Source organism: Poecilia latipinna, unplaced genomic scaffold (genome assembly GCF_001443285.1).
Source record: "Poecilia latipinna isolate Pla-1442-1.1 unplaced genomic scaffold, P_latipinna-1.0 Scaffold2260, whole genome shotgun sequence".
In the NCBI taxonomy this organism is placed as follows: domain Eukaryota; kingdom Metazoa; phylum Chordata; class Actinopteri; order Cyprinodontiformes; family Poeciliidae; genus Poecilia; species Poecilia latipinna.
This window is the reverse complement of record NW_015114876.1, coordinates 32720-55385: the sequence shown is the minus strand read 5'-3', so window position 1 is coordinate 55385 and position 22666 is coordinate 32720. Positions and strand designations below refer to the sequence as shown.

Genomic DNA, 22666 nt, shown 5'->3' with positions numbered 1-22666 from the left:
CTTAAGGAGCAGAGAACGCTCTTGACCGACGTCAACTGAATGCGTGAGTGGTCGTTACGTCAGCACGTCGCGTTCGAACGTATCGGCGGGGTACCAAGAAGCAGCAAACTGGGGAAAAGTTGCCTTCTGGTCGATCCTGTTTAGTAATTTAAGAAAAGACGTTTTGGGGAGAAAAACGACTCTTTTATTATCTGTCATTTATTGAATGGCATTCGATTTCAGTTTGGTGTATTTATCTGAACCCAACAGACTCTGCTTTCATCGTGATATTTCTTGACTGCCATGGTGAGTTATAGTCCATCAATCTGAACTGCTATCTGAGCTAACAGCAATGCTAGTGGATATTTTACGTCGGTTAAATCCATCCCTTGTTATTTCTTGTGCTTGAAGACGTTAAATCGTTGGACTCTCTTTTACAGACCTGCAAACTGAGTGGCCTGTTCAGCCTAGACGAGGACTTTGATGATGAGGTAACGCACCTGGTTCATATGTCTGATTATCACAGTGTCCTCTTTCCATTCGGTGATCTGCTGACCTCAGTTTGCTTCCTGTTGTCCCAGGATGTGCTGGGGACAGACTGGAGCCCCTGCTCGGTGGCAGGGCCATCCAAAGCGGCAGCTGTCGTGTCATCCTGCAGCCTGCGGGCTTCGTCTGTTTCTCACAGAGACCAGGAGAAAACGTGCCATCAGCCAACGGGAGAGAAACTGGCTGAACTGTGCAATGGCTCGGTGTCAGGGAGCGCCATGCACAGTGGTGCTGCACAAACTGTTGCTCAGGGGTTGAGGCAGATCTCCTCTTTCCCTGCTTCCTCTAACACATCCTGCACAGCTCAGGATGATTTTGATGACTGGGACGTTGACCTGGCCGACCTGGATGAATGCGACAACCAAACAAGGCAACTTTCTACGCCTGCAGCAGCTGAGCCTCCGTCTTCAGCGAAAACACTGAGACCTTCTACTTATGTCACGATCCAAACGCCTCCTACTAGGAGCCTGCGGGACACTTCTAGCTACTGTAATTCTATTGCAGCTCCACAGAGTCTTTTTTCTGCACATCTGCAGCCTCCAAGTACCAGTTGTGCTTCATTCCCTGCAGCTCCTCCACAGACTCCCAGCAGCTTTTCCAGGATTCCTGCCGTTTCCTCGGCACCCAGCAGTTTCTCCAGGATTCCTGCCGTTTCCTCGGCACCCAGCAGTTTCTCCAGGATTCCTGCCGTTTCCTCGGCACCCAGCAGTTTCTCCAGGATTCCTGCCGTTTCCTCGGCACCCAGCAGTTTCTCCAGGATTCCTGCCGTTTCCCCGGCACCCAGCAGCTTTTCCAGGACTCCCAGCCATCCTCAGCAGCTACAGAAGCCGTGGATGACTCCACAAGCCGCCTCTCAGCCTCGGAGTCTCTTTAATACGGTCTCCCCGGGGCCTCCTGCCTCTGTGAACTCCTCCGCCCCGAGCCCACATCCTCTGCACACACCGGTCCTCACCAACCGCCTGGTCCAGCTGGTGTCTGCGTCCAGCAAACTTCCCAAGAAGAGGCGGCGCTCCGAGGCTCACCAGCCCCAAACGAGACGCTTCCCTGGTCCTGCAGGCCTGCTGCCTCAACAGGTTGGATCCTTTCCTGATTTTTTTGTTTTCCATAGCTTGTTTTTTTTAAAGACTTATGAGCTTATTTTCTCACTTCTCTCAGCCTCAGGGTCAGAATCTGGACGAGATCGTGGTTTCCGTTCCTAACACTCCTTCTCATGGGGCTGTGGCTCGACTGCCGAGTCAGGTAAAGAAAACCCCACAGGCAACCCACCGGACACGTCGATACAAAAAGCAAACAACTTTTAAATAACTCGTGTTGCAGAAAGTGAAAACTATTCCCTCAAGCTAAGAGAATTAAACATTTTTCTCCAGCCTGCAAATATTCCCACTAGAGGAAACCCAAATCTCACACCATTTAGAAATTTAATTAAGTTGATTTTTGGATTAATGCTCTTTTTAGAGCCTTATAAATAAATGAAATGATTGCAGCAGATATAATTTGGTCAATGTTTACAATGAGGCATGACCAGATTTTCAATCTTTCTGTAATTTACTCCTTAAATCTGCAGAGTAGAGCTGCACTAATGAGTCTTTTTACAGATTTTGAATCCTTGCAAATATAACTTCTATGTATTGACTTGGTTTTATATTAAATGTTGCAAATTTTGACCATAAAAGATTGGATTTGGTAGAAATGGGAAAAGTGGTGCATTCGTTAAGGTTGAAAACTCATGTTTCATGTTTGCCATGGAAGAATGTTAGGCTGTAATCTGAATTAATACCAGTAAGTGAGTTCTGGTGACTACTGCAGACTTGTTTCTGAATTTGGTTTTTAAGGTTGTCGTGCTTGGGTTTGATCTGCAATTTTTTCTTGTTTTCACTCATAGATTAACAACCACAACAAAAATGCATTCAGCATCAGAATTATTTAAAATCTGCTAGAGTCTGTGCTTTTGGGTGTTTGTCAAACTTTCTTTATCACCTACTGCTGCACGCTTTCATTGCCTCCTGGGGAATTGCTGCTTTTAAGTTGTTTTTCTCCTCTGACACAGCTGCTGATCTGTTGTTTTTCCCCATCATCAGTGGTAGCCTGTGTGTCCGCGCTCTGCTCGACACGACGGCGGCCTCCCCTTCTGACTGATTAAGAACATTTTCTTCCTCTTTACAACACGGAGGATGTAAACAAAACTGATTTTTTTTTTTATTTTCTCTAACCGTTTCCTAACCAATCCAGTTCCTGGTTCTGTGTGGTTAATCAGATTTCATTTCCATGTACAGTTTTGGCCTCTAGCTGTATTGAAATTAAGAGTGCTGCTTTGTGTTTCACTGCTGAGTCATTATGCGTTTTTGTAATATTAATTTTCTTCCATCTTCAAGGCTGTCCTGTGTTTACTCAAACCGAGGGGATACATTTTTCAGTTATATTGCTTTCAGGGTTTAATGAGAATAATAAGAAGAAAAAAATGAATCTTGCTTAATTTATTTTTAGTCCCACAGGCCAGTGGTTCTGAACAGAAACAGTTTTAAGATTCTGACTGATTAACTGGATCACAGTTTTAGTACAAAGTCATTCTGACTGTGTAAGTTGTGATAAATCCAATTTATTTCTCTCTCTCTTTCTAATCTATCATTTGGTGCTTCCAACTCTTTAGCATCTGCGACAAATATCTGGCTCAGTTGGGGGTTTACTGCAGTGAGATTCATCCAACAAGAATTAACATATTGGAGCTGGTGACGGTGGAACTTGTAACCATCCTTTGCAGTCGTCTGCACACTGATGTACTTGATAACTTGGGCTCAGTAGAAATCCATATCACACTATAAAAGGGAACATATTGTACTTCAATTTGTGTTTCTACTGCTTAAAGAAACAGCCCAAGCACTTAAAATAATAAATAAAAAAAAAAGACTTTTGGCAATAAGTTAATGTTGTTTGATGTCTGAAAAACGTTCCATTTCAAAATCCTCCGGTATGTAACGTCACAAATCAGCAGGCACTGCTCGTCACCTAGCAACCCCAGCAAAGCACAGCCCGTTACTTAGCAACCCAGACTGAGCTCCAAGTACATTTGATCAGCTGGTTTTACCACTCCATGTGCTGCACAGTGTCTGCTGGAACTTACCATCCAGAAACTACTTGCTGCATTCTTGTTGGTTGTGCAGGAGGCTCCACTTCTGCTTTTCAAGGCTGTAAATGCACATCTGTTTGCAGCCATTTTCATGTGTGAGCGTAAACGTTGAGTTGGGGGAGGGTGGCCAGCAGCAGCTTATTAGGATTTAAAGTGACAGGAGGTCCTAAAGTAGCTCACCCTGTTATTATCTGAGTGATTTTGTGCAAAAAAAAACTGTAACGAACATGTTCCAAATTGCCCATAGACCCATCCTAACCTGTTTATGGAGGCATAATAAGTCACCTTTAACAGTTTTGCACCTCTTTGTGTTGGTCTACGCCGTCTGAAAGTTGGAAAACTTTTCAGATTTACAAATACTTCCGAAAGGCGCTGAATGCGTAGCAGCATTAAGGACACCGTCCCCTCTGTCGTTTCAGTGCTCCAGCTCACAGTCTGAGGAAGAGGAGTTCAGCGGCTGCGCCTGGGCGGCGATGAAGGCTGAGATGGGACTGGATGAGAGGAATCTGTCGTGCTTCCTGCACACCTACAGCGTCGTCATGGTGCTCCGAAAGGTAGCGCACTCCCGAACTTCCCGTCGGTGCTGCCGAGTATTTAGGTCAGGCGCTTTTTAACAATGATTCATCATCTTTAATAACAGCCTGTGTGACTGCTGGGGGTCTATTGGCATAATCAAGACAAACGGCGGCGCGGCTCTTGAGGTGTTTTATGATTATAAAAAGTATGATCACTAATCAGTCACACTAATAGGGACTCTGCTGCGGCTCTGTTCCCTCTGTGGGCAGGAGCCACTGGAGGCAGCGTCTGTGAGTCTGAGCGCACACGTTGGCCTCTGCAGCGGCCCTCACGCTCCATTCACATGCGAGTACAGAGTCACTGGGAGGACGCCGGCTGAGCTTGATGAGGTTAAGCTCCTCACAATAATATCAGCTTCCCAAAATCTGTGTTTGCATCACTGAGCAAATTAGCGCGCAGCTTGAGCTTGTTCCATCTAATGAAGTGGAAAGAGAGGATCATCCCAGCGGTAAATCCTGCTCAGATCTGCGAATTTCTTATAGCTGCTGTTTGTGTTAATGAATTAACAGCGAAAGCGGTGATATTTAAGGCCGAGGTGATTAAGATGCTCACTTGGAGGATCTGTTGGAGGAGATGAAAGCAGGAGGAATTAAAGGGCCGGTTTTCCCCGCAAACAATTTGTCACACTGACAAAACCTCTCGGCATAAATATGAAGTAAATAAAAACGCAGCGACACCTGAGAGCTGCTGCGAGAGGAAATGTTGAGTCAAATCAATCACACGCTTCTCAACTTACAAAGGTGTCTTAGCTCGGATCAAGGAAGGGAATTACGAGAACGCAGGCTCAAAATAATTTCAGCTGCTTTAATTAATCGGCAGGTGAGAAATCTGCTGTCGCTTTTTATATCTTAACAAACGGCATGAACTTTGATGCCACTATTTAATCTAACAAAGTCATTATAGCTGCATATTGAGCAATAATATCATATTAGGTATGGGTGATATTGGTTTCTGCAATATTTTCTGGTACTAAATAAAAATCCTATTCATTATTTTTCAGGCTGTGACTGCATGGCACAGCATTCGTAGCGCCACAAATATAAAAAAAAAATTCCCATTTATACTATTTTTACTGAAAAAAGTGTGATTTATTTTCAAATTTATTGATTCTCTCATGGAACAAACAGTGAAAGAAAATACCCTTTCTGATCATCATTTTTTACTTCTCTTCAGTAACTGAAATTGATCATGATTACAATAAATTAAAATTATAATAAATAAACAATGCCATAAATCCCCAACCCTACATAATCTGTTGTTGACTAATTGTGTTGGTTAAAAAGCTTTTTTAAACTGTTTATTATGGAAATTACGTGACTGCGACTGTGTTTTACAGCAATAATAGCCCCACAAACACAAATGCTGCTCTGTAAAAACATTCTTATTTCTGGTCAGCCTCCTTTGGACACATAAAGAAATGTGATTTATATAAACTGCATTTGATCTTATCTTCAAATTTATTGATGGTTTCATTGAACAAACAGTGAATGGAACAATCCCTGACATTGCAAACCATTTTAAACATCCTAAACTGGAATTTATCACGACGATGGCAAACTAAACACACAGTAAACATAATTAAAATTTGAATTATCCTGGTTTCTGGGTTGTCTAATACAGATGCAGCAGTATTTACAGTGTGGGAACAGGAAACATTAACCTGCCTTCTTTTTAAAGACTTGAGGAAAAGAAAAAGTTAAAATGTTTGATTTTCTCCTTGTCCAATCAGGCTGCTCTAAAACAGCTACCCAGAAACAAAGTGCCCAACATGGCCGTTCTGCTGAAGAGCATCATCCACACGAACGCCGACGCTAAGGCCGTGTTTAAAGACCCAACAGGTAAAACACACACAAACATTTTATTTGTGTGCATAATACTGACGTTACACTGTTATAAACATGATATAACACCTGTTACAAACATGAAGGAGTTTTCATGACGTGCCATTTAGTGAATAATGAGCCTTTTAATGCAAATCTGCATTAAATGTTTCATTACAAGTGCATTAAAAGTGTCCACTTTGCATTATTTTGTAAATAATTACATGTTTATACAAAGTTGCATTAGAACTTACATTAAGAGTCAACTTTGCATTAAAAGAGTCATTATGTACCAGATGACACTTCATGAAGACTCCTTCATGTTCATGACTGTTGTCAGGTCACACCGCTTCTAATAAAGTGTTACCAAACCCATCATAAATCACGTCAGGAGTTTATATGAAATGTGAAACATGTTCTTTTGGGAGTTGTTGAATCTGGAGAAACACTGAAAAACACTCATTCCGGTTTGAAGAAGAAAAAAAAGAGAGAGATTTCAACCCACAGGGAGAGCAGCGAGATGTTTTTTCCCTTTTTTCCCCCCACTTTTGACATTTGCTCTTGGAGCATTGGCCTCGCTCCACGTGGCATTGGCAGCAAAAGTTCAGCTGCTATAACAAGCTTGGCTGCACACACACACTCATGCATGCAGGGCACACGCAGGCCAGCCCACGTGTGTCCCGCGTCTGCAGCAGGAAGCGTCCTGATGTCCTGAACTTGTCCCCTCTCCTGCTCCGTCCGATTCCTTCCTCTGATCCGACGCAGAGTCTGTTGCCATGGGCTCCTGAGCGCTGCCGCATACGGTGGAGCTGATTATCAGCAGGAGTGGATGTTTTCCAGCTCTGGACTTAAGTGCCTATTAGTGATTCAGTTATAGTGGACCGGAGTCGGTGGTGGGTGGGTATTAGGTGCTTCTGACACCAGGAGTGACTGTTCCTCTCCGTAATGAGCCTCCCGCCCACTGGAAGCTCTGCAGCCTGTTTCCAGAAGAGCTGCAACATTTTCTCACTCCTACAATCTGATTTCTAATAGTAGGAATGTAATTCTCAGTTTTCAGCTAAATAACCTCTCGGCACCTTCAGCTGCACAAAGTTTCATTGTGGAAGTGGAAAGTAGCAGCTTGTGTAGGTCAATGAAGTTAAAATATGAGAAAAGAAATGTTGAGAGAGTATTTTTTTTTTCAGATTTTTGTTTTGTTTTGACGCGCTTAAATTTTGTTTTTATGTTTTAATATCAGACAAATGTAACCCAGCTGTGCTTCTTCAGGACCTGAACAACTTGCTGTAAACTTTAATCTCACCATTATGACCCCCAATCATTGCCCTGCTGTTGTTTTTCTCTGGAGTCGATATTTAAAGGATAGTTTTGTTGTTCCTGAACTGCTGTAAAACATTTTCTTCAGGGTGGCTGGAGGAAATCCAAATGTCCACCCCACTTGCTCTGGGTTTTTGCTGAGATTTTCCACCCAGCAGCCAAGAGAAGTAAAATCTGAGAGAGATCAGCTGGTGAAAAAGCAAATCTTCCTGAGCTTTCCCAGCAGGAGAGCAGCTGCTCCTTCATATTTCTGTGATCCCATCTCTCTCCTCAGTCTGGTGGGTTTGCTGTATCTATTCATGGCTGTAATTCTCAGTCATTGAGGAGCTGAAGTGTTTCAGAAAGGTATTTCCACACGTCCGTTTTCTAAGAGAATCCTCATTTTAGAGCAAATGTTGAATTGAAAATGTCCCGCTGTGAGAAGCTGTCAGCAGCACTTATTGTAAAGGCCAGAAACAATTTGTCAGACTGTTTTTCTGAACTTTTCTTGTTTTAATGCATGAAAATTCATCCCTATTTATCAGGTTTAATAGTTGTGTTGCGGCTTGTGTGAACGGTAGGATAGATTTATTTTAGCTTCTTGTAGCTCTGTTATCTTTTTGCGTCTGATTTAGGATTTGTTCTCATCTTTACAGTTGAAACCAGACGTTTCTCATCACTGTGGCATTTAGAAAATGGAAATAATTTTTTAACTGACCTAAAACAGAATCAAATCAATCAATAAAATTTTATTTGTATAGCACATTTCAGCAGCAAGGCATTTCAAGGTGCTTTACATAATTAAAATAAAAACAGCATGTGAGGAAGAGAAAGTTTTCTCTCTTTTTCCCCCAGAAAAGATGGCGTTTCTTTTTATCGGCCGTATGTAAATTTTGATTTCAGATGTATTTTCTAAATGGAGAGAAGAGCCGAGGTCTGACTAAACAATAAGTACATTTTAAATGAACAGAATAGGTTTTAAGGACACATAAAAAACATTTGAATTATCTCCTTTTAGTAAGTGTTTTTTTAAAAGTTATTCTTTATTCTGGCATGAACTTTTATTTCTACCTGTTTGTTTTGTTTTCCGCTTCTTCCCAAATATATCTCTGATGCTATTTTAATCAGAGAAAAATAATTAAAATTATTATTGAAAGAAAAAGCGTATTCTAATCCACATTTATCAATTTAATTTTTGTTGTGACACTTATTGATGACGTTTTGTTTTTGTTTTCAATGTAATATACCTTGTTTTTTTCTTTGATTTTTTTGTTTTATTGCTGCTACTCAGTCTGCTATCTGGTTAATTATTTTATAGATCAATGCCCCTCCTTGCTTTTTGTCAGTTTGTAATGTTTGTTGCATACGCACTAATTGGTGAATTTAAAAAAAGACATCAGTGATCAGATTTGGCTCATTTTCTCTTGATCAGCTCTGATCTTTGATATATTTGGTTTAAATCTGATTCCCCTTCCTCCCTCCAATTTGATATATCAAAAGTAATCTTTGTCACTAATTGTGAATGTAAACACGTCAACTAACAGCATTTTGTTTGAAGAAAAAAGTCTTTGCTTTGCTTTACAAATGGGAGATGATTGCGTTTGAAATTCCTCCATTTATTTATTAATTTCTTTGTTTGATTTAAAGCTGCTGCCTCTATCAAAGCGATGGCAGCACATTTTCCTCTTTTTTTTGATCATAAACTTCTTTTCATCTTTTCTGATTTGTGGCTAAAGGGGAGATTCAGGGAACGGTGCATCGGCGTCTCTTAGAAGAAAGATGTGAGGAGTTAAAAGCCGGAGCTGTGCTGCTCCTCAAGCAGGTGAGACTCGTTAGAAAACGCTTCATATGCCTGACCCGGAACTGATCGCAGCTATTAACAATCAGCTTGGCTTTGTTTTGGTGAACAGGTGGGTGTTTTTTCTCCCTCCCATCGCAACCACTACCTGAACGTGACGCCCAACAACCTGCTGCGGATCTACTCTCCTGCTGGGGTCAGTCTGTCCACTCAGCTCCCCCCGTTTGTCTTGGTGAGCGCCAGCTGGGGACGGGAACCACAGCAAACCCATAAAATGTTGTCTTAAAACCTTCCTCACAGGCTTTTAAACCCCGTTTGTACGCCTCCCGCAGGAGCCGACGGCGTCGTCAGCGGCCCTGGCTCCAGGCGTCCCTCGGGAGCCGGTGTCTCGGATGCAGCTAGAGTTTGACGAAGAGGATGACGAAGGGAAACGGGACAAAGGGCGCGCGGAAGGAGGCGAGGCCCCTGGAGTGCAAAGGCTCAGCCAGGGGAACAAATCGGTTAACGGCAGCAGGAATCCTGCACAGCAGGAGCAAGTCTGGGACGCAGGTTGGACACAGATTCTGAAACTCTGAGTTATGGGTGGAAAACAGAAATTTTCAGTGATTTCTGCCTAAACATGATTCTCTAGGTCACCAACAACTAAAGACAAAACGTTACTTTGGCGTGATACTTTAAAGTTTATTCTCTGAGCTACATGAAGCCAGTGTAGAACTGGGTGATGTGCTCTTCCTTCCTGGTTTTAGTCAGAACACCAGCAGCAGCCTTCTGGATCTGATCGATTTTTTTTTTTAGTCACACCTGTAAAGACGCTGTTGCAGTAATCAGTGCGACTAAAGATAAACGGATGGATGAGTTTCTCCAGATCTTGCTGAGACGTTGTCCTCCAATCCTGGAAATGTTTTCAGGTGATAGAAGGCCGACTTTGTAACTGTCTTTATGTGACTCTGAAGGTTCAGACCCAGATTTAGTTTCCAGCTGTAATAACTGAAGCTGTGAGCTGACTCCAGGTCGCTCCTCTTTAGGTCCAAAGACAATAGCTTCAGTTTTGTTTCTGTTCAGCTGGAGAAAGTTTTGGCACATCCACACATGTGTCTGCTCTAAGCATCTATTCAGTGATTGGACGGATTCAGAGTCACCCGGTGACATCATAATGTAGAGCTGTGTAACCTGAGCCGGTGAGAAACACAATACAAAGGTTCTGCCTCTGGATTTTTGTTGAGGAAAAACAAAATGTGATTAATTCCATTAAACATTTTTTAACTGTTAAAATCTACGCTATTAATTCATCAAAATTGACACATTAAAGTTCCAGTCCTGTCCTACTAAATATATTTGTGCTGCTCCTAAAAGGCAGCAACACTTCATCCACCATGCTGAATGTTACGTCTGTATGCAAAGACTTTATACTTATAAACAGCCAACGGCTATCACACTTCAAACCTTTGCAACATTAATCCAATATTGATCATGTATGAGAAATGTATTGTGCAGTCTAATTATTATGCTGGATTTCCCGGTATAAGGCGATTAATTTACCTGCACTGCTCTAATAATTAAGCTAAGCCTGGATGTTCCCATTGGCCGGTTGCTTCTCCTCATCGATGCACAGCCTGCAGGTTTCATAGATGTCTCGATGTGGATTCAGGTGTACAGAATTTGTTCTATTGTCAGGTATTTTTTGCCCTCCAGCTCATGCCTGCAGGCTCACACATGGAGTTGTTTCATCACAATCACTGCATATGTTGCTGCCTGTAAAAAGCATTTGTGTGAGAAGGTACTGTACATCCACTAACCTTTGAATGTCACAACCTTCAAGCCAAAATATCAGCGCTCATCTGTAACAGCAGTCACTGCACTTTATGAGCAGACAAGAATTATTTTTTTTCTTTTCCTCCAATTATTTAATTCCAGGAAACACTGTTGCAGTGCTGTGTCTGCTGTTTGTTTGCAGATGACGACCTGGACGAACTGCTGGGAGAGATACAGGAGGACGCCTACAGCTTTTGACATCACCTTTCCTGTTTTTCTGACATCGCAATCCTTAAAGTCACTTTTCAAAGAGCTTGTAGCTAAATATGTATATTGTATGTTTACGTTTTTTTTGTTTTTGCAGACAATACCAGCTGTATTTAATTCAGTAAACATTGCAGGATAGACTTATGTATCACTGATTTATTTTTGACGTCGCTTCAAGAAATGTCACTACATCGTCTTTGCTTATATGACAGAAGATTGTTCTGGTAATTATGCAACATTAAAGCTGTTTTGTTGCCTCCCTGCTGGTGTTTCTTGTTGGTTTTCTTGCATTTTTCTCATGTAACGCAGTGATGTGTCCCCTGACTGTCCCTTCCAGCGGTTCGTTGATGGAGCGTGTTTACCCAGTGCTGTCTGCATCAGGGTGGAGCCTCACCGTGACTAACATGCTCTTGTGGAGGGATTTCCTCCTCGCACTCTGAGTCCTGCACTACGTCTGCCTCACTGTAGCAGATTCAGGTTAATCCTCAGCTGCTTTGTCGTTCCAAGGAAGAAGAAGCAGCTTAAGTGTCGTATTTAATGTATAAGAGGGAGAGGGAATTGGATGATAAAATGTGTCTTGTTTGCAGTATATGCCCTTTGTTAGAAGGTGTTTGTACATTTAAACGCCTTCTGTGTTTTATGAAAGTACAAAGAGTTTCAGTGCGAGTCTCGGGCTGATTACAGATGAGCTCTGTTATTGTCCATATGTTTTAAATGCGTCCAAGAAATTACAATCCATTTTGCAAACACAAAACGGATATGAAATCTGAATATTTTCAAGAAAGTGTTCAAAAGGTTAAAGGACATATGGCTGGTTTTATCGTTGCATTTCCCTCCACAGTTATGTTCCAAAGACACAAAGCATACCTTCTTACATGGCCATCATACTCCCTGAACTCTGGTCTGACGTTATGAAGAGAGTTCAGCGCTGTTCTGGTAAAATTGGTTTGTACAAAATCTTTTAGTAAACACACTGAGTTTGAAGGATGTCCCAATTCATCTTTTCTCTTTTCCATTTTTTCTCATATCTGGGATGTTTGGTTTAAAATTGAATACATGTATAATTTATTGGTTAAAAAGTTTGGTCTTTTGAAGATCATTTTTCAAAGAGGCCAGGAAATATCAACAATCCACTAATGTGAAATCTTGACTTTTTGACAAGTTGAGTCAGAGTATATGGTTCGTATAAGACCAGAACTTTATCTTCAGTATATTTCTTGCATCATAACCAGCAGAGGGTAGCATTTTACACCCTCTTTTTTTTATAGTTCAGATCCTGGCAGACCTCATTAGCCTGCTCATAAGCAGATCAGATCTGGTTTATAAAACTTTGAATTCGAAAGGATCTCCAAAGCTGTGTGCTTACGGAATTGGCTCTGTATTTTATTGCAAGTTGGAGCAAATCTGCACATTTTACTAATTTACCTTTTGACCTTTTGAAAAAACACCTGCACCCCATCTGGTCAAAATATGCAACATAATTTTAATTGGCAAGGTCATAATTTTCCACAACAGCTAAACTGCAACTAGTTCAATTTTATCACTCTGAATTGGTGCAGTCAGGTGACGCCCCCTAAACAAGTATTTTCTCTCATTTATTGAGATTTGGAATAACAAAAAGAAAGCACATTCATTTCTTTTGTAAACTACTGTGAACTCCCTGAAATGGCATAAAGAAATCCCACAGACACCAATTACTTTTTAACAAGTCCCGGCTTTCCTGTTTGCTTAAATCCAGGGGCTGTGAAATGAAGAGAAAACCTCCATTTCAAAACAGACGTATTTGTAGGGAAAGCCATGATAAACGCACTAAAGTCTCAAAAATGTGTATAAGCTGCTTTCACATTGTATTTCTGAGGTCATTAATGTGTGAAGCCTCAACGTATGGATTACATTATGACTGCTTTCCTATAACAGGATTTAAAATAAATGAATGAACTCTAAAGGAGGTGAGTGATTACATTCTCTAAATGTCAATCGACATAAAGAAGTGTATTTCAGTGTAGCATTAAAGTGTTATTGCCTCCCAAATTAAAAAGGGAAACAAGAAAGAATGAAAATCTAGATCTATTAATCTTGTGGAAGGAAAGTTATTTGGATAGATGAAAGCAGATAATATTACTAAAGCATTAGGCTTAACTTTGACCCCGGGAGATTGTTTAATCTCTGTAAAACTACGCTCATTACCGCAGTGGGGGAAAAAAAGCAAGATTTGCTTAATTAAGCTGCAAAGAAACCACTAAACCCTGCAGCTGTCTGGGACCACAGCAAATTTGATTTGGGAAAAAGACTGTGATCGACAGACAATGTGTGAAAGAGTGTTTTGGACTCAGAAGCACAGATTATCTTTGAACTTTCTTTACTTTTAATGAGGGCTTTGGTGTTCCTGCAACTGGCTGAACCCAGATGAAAGTTCAAAGTGATGGGGAAAAACTCTTAACAGCTTTTAAAATCAGACAAGCAGTATTCATAGTTTCCTCCTATTTATTGAAATACTCTAAAATCCATAGTAAATATTGGTGTTATTGATTGTGCATGTCACTTAAATTAAAATTTATCCAGTTTATTTATAGAATGCAAAGTCTGAAAATTTCAATTTGGTTCCATATATTTTGAGATACAAATCCAATTACACAGTAATAATCTATCTAATTATAAAAAAGGTCAGAATCAATGTCAACAAGTAAGACATTTTTTGAAGGCACACGGGGGGCTGAACCCTCAAGACAGGAGACTATTAAGAGGAAATCATTCCTACTCTTCTAGGAAGCTAAAGTAAGCCTTCTTTCTGGGAGCAAAGTGCTCTTTTGAACACATGAATCTGGGGAATTCATGCAGACAACGTGGGTTGGTTTTTCGTCTAAGAAGGACTTTTAAAAATATCTGTTCTGCATTTAACCTCTAGGACATTGAAGAAAGGATTTCCCTCTGATTTTCAAAATAACTCTTTGCACCATTTTGGATCACAATGGATTTTTACTCAATTTATTTTTCTGGATTTCTTGTAATAAACACCAGTCCAGCCTAAAAAAAAACGTATCAGTCTATGGAAAAGTTTATTCTGAGATGTTTGTAATTTCGGTTAATTCTTAGCTACTTTTACGAACAAACAGCAGCAGTTGTGAAAGGTAATTCCCAAATCATTTCAAGCATGAAGAAAAACATCGAGAGAAAGTTCTAGTGGATATTTACCTAGATTTCCTAATGATCCCAACCGCCATTGTTGTCGTTCTTCTTCTTATATTTTATGGTGGTTGGCCCAGTTATGAAGGTGCACTACCGCCACCTACTGAACTGGAGGTATGGACAGGAGACAAATTACGGTGAAACCAACTTAATTAATTTAATTAACAATTCAGCTAAATTATCTCCAGCAGATGTTGTTGGATCCAAACTGCAGTTAAAAACTAAAGAAAAAAATTCCAACCGCCAACAAACTAAACTAAAAAAAAAATAAAAAAAAAAACATTTCCATTTTTTCGGGCTGCGCATGCGCAATACTCAAAAGAATCACGAGTGGACCAGAACACCTGTTGTTTTCGCAACAACGTCTCGTTGTTTTCGCCAGTAAAAGTGACGGTGAGTGTTTGTTTACACAAGTGCTTATAGTAAAGTAGTTAATAGTGTTTTGGGGAGTTTCTTCGATAAACTTCAGCCTCCATTTATCAGGAAAAAGATGGAAGAGAGGTTGCAAAAGAAGCGTTTTGGCCAAGAAAATTCCACAGCAACAGGTGAGCTAATTAACCCAACAGGTGCAGAACATTAATAATTGGTTAACTTCAGTAGAGTACAAAAAAACGTACAGTAATTTTTTTTAAATAAAAAAATTTAAACCTGCAAAAGAAACTGCTATCCCCTCAATGTTTAACTTTTGGTGATTCTTCATTAATTTACCACCCGGATTCCTTCTCTGTAGCCACTTTTCATGTGCTGCTTTTCCTTAAACTTTTCAGCTTTAATTAAACTGTCGAAACTTTGAGAGAACGTCCTAAAGGTATTAAGACATAATTTTATAACGCACTGTTTCATTTGGACTCCTCATTACGTTTTAATCGCCTAATTATGGATATACAGTAATCGCTCAGTAATTGAAGAAAATGAGCTAAAAGCATGCAGGGATTTGGCAAAAATTGTATTTAACTTCAGAACGCAGTTTAAAGGTAAAGCTCATTTCCCTACGCTGCTTAATAAAGTGATTATGTGTATCTGGGATTTAGGTGTAATAATCAGATGTTGTGCAGTTTATATTGCCATGACTGTAACTTGATAAACACAAAGGAATAGTGAGGTTTAGCTAATGTTATTGTAATGTGTGTTCAGGAGTTTAATTCCTCTATTTTGCATAGTTATGGTGGTGAACCAATCATCTACTTGCACATAGTGTATTTGCATTCTGATAACATAGCAATAACAATAAAACAAAAATCTGTTTAGTATAATTAGTTGTGTGTTGTAGGCATTCTGCTTGCCTTGTAATTTGTATTTCAGATTGTTTCTTTAATATTTCCTTTTATTTTGTCCAACATTCATGACAAATTTGTTTTCCTAAATATATAATGGCCTAATTTAGCAGCGACACAAATTCTGTGTTTTGCAAAGTTTGAAGCTTTTTCTTGTTACAGGAAAATTTCCCTATTAAAACTCATCACTTTTCAGAGAACCGTATAGAGAAAAAGACCACCAAAGTATGATAAACTTTAATTGCTAACAAGATAATAGGTTATCATCAGTCAGAAGTTAAGCACTTGCAACAATGGACTTGATGCAAAACTTGCTTTTTTTTTGTATTTGAGACATATGCAATTTTTAATTGCTCTTGAATAAGCAGCTGTAGACCAATGATGGATGGGATTGAAATCCAAAACCGAAAATATAGTTATTTGGTTATTTGTCTTTGAATCTGACATGAAATGAAAAAAAAGAAGCTTTTTTTTTCACTTTCTCTATTCTAGACTCAGATCAAAAATGCAAAGCGGAGAAAAAACGGCTGTGTGGGACATAATTGAATTTTAATATTTGATAAATCGGGTTTGGGTGTAAATTGTTCATGTGAAAGTGCAGATACTGGCAAGACGTCTGCCCTGGAACCACACACCAATTTGATTACAGACTTATTGAACACTGGAGTTGTGTTGTTCCACCACTCAGATGGATTTTCTCTTTATCCTCTGTTCTGCTTTGTTGTTTTTCTGCCTCTATAATTACATCATGGTGCATTAAAATAGATGTACTGTAGATTATTTCTTAGAATACCTTTAAAATGACTCAGTTGACTTTTATCAAATGTAACCAAGATATTTAACAGCTCATAAATAGCACCTAAATCTCAACTGTTTTTTTTTGTTTGTTTTTTTACTACTTTCATTACAAAAAAAAAAAAAAAATCAAATGAATTAACTATAAAAAGTAACTGGTTTTGTTCTTAAAGTTGACTTTAAAAAAGGGTCTTATTTTTAAAGATCAGGTCAAAAGTCTAAATTGTAACATATTTTACCAGGTTTTATCAAATCAACTTTTCCTTGTAGCAGTTTTTGCCAGTTGCACGTCTTTTCAAGTTTAATGTCGTCTGTTGTGGAATAACTCAAATATTTTAATCACCAACATCTCCAAGGCCTCATTAATTATTATTTTTGACTGGGTTTATTAAATTATAAAATCTGTCCAAAACTGGACATATTTTGATTTCCAGAAAAGAGCACACTTGGTCCATGTCTGAAACTCTTCAATAAAGCAATCAGCATTTGTATGACAATGTTAGTCATTTTTTAAAATGCAACGATATGTAAAACTGGGTAGAAATGAGTATTTTTGCCACTTGTTTGTGTGTCAGGGGGGAGATGGGAGTGACGTCGGCCATATTTGTTCTTCTGCCACCAGGTGTTTTCCAATATTTAGCTTCTGTCGGTTAAAGTGGGCGGAAATGTTTTGGTTTGCATATATGCCATATTGTTACTATTTTTGGATGGGTGGGTTGAACGGTGCTCCAAGATGTTTAAAACTGAAGTGACTAAACCATTGGAAATCGCAAAATCACAAAAAACTTTCACACAAACCACATACTATTTCAGTGAAAGAGATGCATTTATGAGAGAAAATGGAAATAAAGTGAGTCAATATGTTGCATCACTGAATGATGGGGAAGCAGAAATACACTTTACAAGAATATAACTAATTTAGCTTATGGTCACATTTCATTTTCCACTCTAATTGTAAACATGTTTTAATGTTTTTTTCTGTGGTTGACCATTAGCAAATGCAGTTCATAAAAGTCCCTGGCAACAAGGTCAGAGAACTTCGTCATTGACATGCAACACATACCACCTACTTTCCTCTCTAGCTGGCACTTTTTTCTGCTTCATTTCTGACAACAGCCACAATTTAATGTAAACCATCTGCCAGAGATCAATTAGCAGAGTTTATTTTAAAGGTTTCTTTCAGAATTTTCTTTGGACCAGGTGTTTTGTGCTGTGATTGCTGCCTGGACAAGGTGGCTTTGATCAGATGGCACACCAGGTGGTTGGCAGTTTATACAGCATTTGCATTTAAATTTTAGTCCCTTTAATTACTTTCTTTGCTTTAGATGGCTTAAACTGTCCAGTTAGCACCCATAGGTGGCATTTTGGATCACCACCAAGCAGAACCTTGCCAATTGTTAGTAACTTCTGGAAAATTTTACATGTGGAGTTTTTATTTCCAGCAAAAAATGGTATCTAAAAAATTCAGTTCTGACCTGGCTGATTGAAACATGGAAGACGATAAAGAACCATTAAACATGGGCTGGAAGTGCAGATAACTTCACAATGAATATTTAATGCTTTGACTAGGATGTTTTATTTGTACCAACTCGGATGGAAAAGAAGTTGGTAGCAATGTCCGAAAGCCAAACAAAAGTAGAATACATTTTAGTTTACCTTAGGAGTGTGAGTCAAATAAAAGCTACAACAGGTTGATGATAAAGCTGTGGCGATCACCACCTGATTGTTCCAGCCAACTGAATCTTATTTGCATGAAAAAAGGTGAAAATGTCCACGAATAATCCTTTTTGTTGCATCAAATGCTGAGAAAATGTGAAAAAAATCAAGTTTTAATTTGATTAAATCTCCCCACTGGAAAAATTAAGTGCATTAATTTTATTTTTAATATATATATACATATGTATTTTTACAAAATCAGATGCTACTGATGGTTTTAGAGGTTGAGTTCAATTCCAGCTGCCTCCCAACACACTAGTATCCTGAATTAAAACAGATTTTTATTTAAACTGTCCCGTTATTTGGTTCGATATCCTTTAACAAGATTCTGCAGGCCTTCAAGTTCATTACTTTCACTGCTTAGTTCATTACTTTTAGAAACTGTGGAGTACTTGGTAGATTAGACCAACATTTAGTTTTATACTTTTAATGTCAGAGCAAGACATAGAGAAACTTGTTAATTTACAAATGTAGAACAAACTTAGAAAGTACCATCATCTTACCAACCCAGAACAAGAACCAAACATGGAGAACCAACATTTAGCTTTGTACAAATCTAGAATCCAACCCAGAACATCTGGAGCCAACATTTAGTTTTATACCTCACTAATCTTACAACATTTAGTTTTATCAGAACCAGAATCCAGAGAAACCTATACTAGTTTATCAATTATGGACTACCTCCATTGCGAACCAGTATTTAGTTTAATACTTGGTTTTCTTTTGGTTTTGTTGTTTTGTTTGTATTTCCTTCTAATTGATGTAAAGCACTTTGAACTGCCTTGTTGGTGAAAGTGTGCTTTATAAATAAAATTCGTCTGAGATCCATCACCCATCTGAGGCTCTGTTTGCAGTAAAACCCAAATGTTTTGTAGCATTTTAGTCCTCAGCGTCTTGGTTTGACCAAAGGCTCCAGAGTGAAACCGTTTGGAAACTAATGCAAAATAAAACCATTTAAATTTTTGTTAACCGATGCAGATTGGAAAACATCTACCTCACTTGAATGACATGTTTTCTTGTTTATCCCCATTTTAAAAGTTGCTTTACCAACTTAAAAGGGAAAGTATTAACAGAGCGGTAAACTGTTTCTGTTTACCGCTCTGTAAAGCATGAAAACGAGCAGCAGCAAAGGAAACTGTGCGTCTATCAATGGGCTGCAGCCCTCAGGCGGTAATTGACTGTTTGGGATTTGCATACATATTCCTAAGTATTGTACTTTTTCTAATTACTATTGAGTCTATCAAATTGAGCTCATAATTAATGCAATGTTTTTTGTTTTTATTGCCTACATCTAGTCCAAATCATTTGTAGTGTTACGTTGTTTACCTGTAGCGTTGCAGCTTTGTTTCTTGTTTAACTCCATTTAACATCCTCACACTCTTCTGCTATTTCTTCCTTACCATTTCCTCCTCCAGTCTCCTTGTATCACTTCACTTGGGTTGCTTTTCGTTTTGTTTTTTATAAATAGTCTAACAAATATAAACTCAATGTACAAATCTGGGCTCAAGTACGTTCCCATTACTGCGTTTACATCGGTGTCCCTCACCTCTGCTTGTGGGTCTGGATTCCTTTGGGTGACATCCTTGTGACCACGTTTCCCTGCTTCCCCTTTTTTTTTTTAGTTTCCTGTCTTATTTTTGTCCTCAACCTAGATCTCCCTGCCTTTACTCCTCCATCTCCACTTCTGCTTCACCACCCATGACACGCACCCCTCCCAACCTACCCCACTCCTCCACCACTGTTCCTCTCTCCTGAATGTCTCTCCAGCTGATTGTCTCCCGTTTTCCACTCGTCCGTCACTCCATTTTTTTCCCCTTTTTGTGGCGGCTAGCAGTGGAAATATGAAAAAGACGGAGACAAATGCGAGCGGGGGAGGAGAAAAACATATTCAATAAGAGACTTTGCTTTGGGGAGATCAGGCGAGGAGAGTGTTGGCTTCCCTCCTGTCTCTCCCCTCTCTCCTCTCTCTCGCTGCTCTGGCTCGGTGTAAAGCATGTGTGTTGGTGTGTGTGCGTCTCTCCCGGCTCGGCTGTTGTTCGCCGCCGCCACAGATGAGCAGGGAAGAGGAGGTAAAGCGGATGTCTCTGGCCAGAGGAAAACAGGAGGAGTTTGGATCGACAAGCGAGACTAACCAGCGGCTCTGATCATCAACGGCTCTCCTGCTGTCTTCCCTACACACACACACACACACACACACACACGTGCGCTTGTCAGGCTCACTCACACACACTCACGCCAGCTGGATGTCTCCTCGCTAGGCTGAACGAGAGAGAGGTGCTTTGGCTTGTCATTAGTTGAGGGCACGGGAGAACATGAGAAGCCTTGACGCGTGTTTGCATGCGTGGTGTTTCTGAATGGAGATGAGCCGGTACTTTGTATACACGGGCTGCTTTTATTTGCTCGCGGCTGAAGTGACTCTCACCTCCTCCTCAGAGTGTGACACAGGACTTAACTCTGCTATTTTTGTCAATGAAATCGAGCAGCTGCGGGGGGCAATGGAGGATGAAAAAGGAGGAGAGGCATGTTGGGATTTGGGTGTGTGTGCTGAGTGGATGTTTGGGGGTGTAGTGGAAGCCACAGGCGGCCTGGCAGCCACAGTAACTCTCAGTTCAGGGGAGTGAATAAGAGTGGAAGTGGAGAGGAGAGGGATGCCCTGAGGGAGCATCTTTCTCCTCATTCGGTGATTCTCTGTGGTACTTCCTAAAGTCTCAGCTTTTCGCTTTATTCACCCCTTGTTTGTCGTTTTGTTTTTAAATTTGCTGCTTTGTCAGTTTCCTGTTTGCGTTTGCCTTGAAACTCTACCTTTTACAGTGTAGATAATAATGCTTCGTCTCTCTGTCCAGGTGTGATCCCACGGAGGCTCCCTGGCTGACCAGGTGGAGGGCTGAACATGGATCTAAAGGAGGGTTGTGGCAGTCAGGGGAGCCATGAGAGCTCCAGTTTGCGCCCCACCTCCTGGCAGGCCTTTGCCGGTACCAGCACGCTACACGGCCTGCGCTTCATCTTCCCATATGGTCAGACTGGGGCTCGCCGCTTGCTCTGGGCTGCAGCTCTGCTGGCCTGCCTGGGACTGTTCGCTCTGGAGAGCGCAGAGAGGCTCGCGTACTTCCTCTCCTACCCTCACCTGACCAGCGTGGACGCCGTGGTGTCGAGCAGTCTGGTTTTTCCCGCCGTCACCATTTGTAACCTCAACATCTACCGCTTCAGCCACCTGACCAGCAACGACCTGTACCACGCCGGAGAGCTGCTGGCGCTGCTGGACGTGGACCTGGCCATCCCGCAGCCTCACCTCGCTGAGCCGGATGTGCTCGCTTTCCTGCAGGAAAGGACCAACTTCACAGCCTACAAGGCCAAGGCGTTCAACATGAAGGAGTTCATGGATCGGGTCGGCCATGACCTCGAGGAGATGATGCTCTACTGCAGATACCAAGGCCAGGACTGCAGCCATAGCGACTTCAAAACTGTGAGTGATGACCATTTTCTTTTTCCTCTGCTGGACTTTGTCCAAAGTTTCCCTCCTCTTGTGAGGTCTGGAAGGTGCATGATCAGTTTTTAGTGCAAATAAAAAGTTTTGACGTATGCTGATAGCTGTGCTTTTCCTCCCACGGTGCACAGCTGGGAGTCTACTAACTGGTTTTCTCATGTTTTGCTCCACATGCTGCTTGCTAAGCTTTGTTCTGCTGACACATTCTGTGCTGCTGTCTTGTTGTTGTCCTCAACCTTGAAATAATAGTGTTTTTTTGCTCAGTGGCAAATGCAGAACAGCAACAAATCTGAAGTAATTTAATCATGGGAGTAAAATTAGAGCTTTCTCCTATTGTGAATTCCTTCAAAACATCACGGCACTTACTTTAATTTCTGCAGTGAAGGATTTTAGTTCAGTTTTTAAATTGAAGCAAACAAATGGTGTTTTTCTCAAAGCTTGATTGTTTTCAGGAGAAAACAAAGTATTTGCTGGGCAGAATGTGATTTCTGCTCTCTCTGGTTTTTGTTGTGGGTAAAATTAAAGCCTCGCTTTATGCCAGAGCGAAGTGAGCAAGTTTTTGGCACCAATTTGGTTTGGTGCTTCACATCCACTTGTTGCACACTTAAACTCCCTCAGACTGAGGGTTAATGGAGTCCAGCAGTGATTAGTGGAGCTGCTCATGGAATTGAAGATGAGTATGCTGCAGAGGAAAATATTAAAACTTTTGATGCCTCATTTGTTCCCATCAACTTAATAAAAATAACTTCTGGAATTTGTGCAGCGATAAAGACACGCTTGTAAAATATATGCATGTAATTACAGACATTCTGACTTTTCATTTAAAAAAACGTCTGCACAGATTCATGCTGCTGGAATGCGTTTATTCTGCCACTAATATCTTTGTGACTTGACGACTTGATAAATGTTTAATTTTATTATGTGATCTAGAACTGTATCTGTTCTTGCACACATAATGCACAACCCATGGTAAAAATGTATCTTATTAAGCGTGAGATTTTAATTTATTTGCAATATTGTGTATATTCAAGCATAAAAATGAGAGTTTTTTCTGTG

General features: G+C 40.4%; 1 protein-coding gene and 1 pseudogene across 1 annotated transcript; both read left to right on the top strand.

Moving 5' to 3' along the window:
- Positions 1–64: 64 nt before the first annotated feature.
- hrob (homologous recombination factor with OB-fold) lies at positions 65–11418 on the top strand. The gene is made up of 10 exons (XM_015018283.1): positions 65–285; positions 420–470; positions 561–1598; positions 1681–1764; positions 4069–4203; positions 5955–6063; positions 9075–9160; positions 9249–9368; positions 9469–9685; positions 11091–11418. The coding sequence occupies exons 1-10, from the start codon at positions 283–285 to the stop codon at positions 11144–11146; spliced, it is 1899 nt and encodes a 632-aa protein (XP_014873769.1). The 5' UTR covers positions 65–282; the 3' UTR covers positions 11147–11418.
- Positions 11419–14659: 3241 nt separating this feature from the next.
- LOC106936994 (acid-sensing ion channel 2 pseudogene) lies at positions 14660–22410 on the top strand (annotated as a pseudogene).
- Positions 22411–22666: the final 256 nt, after the last annotated feature.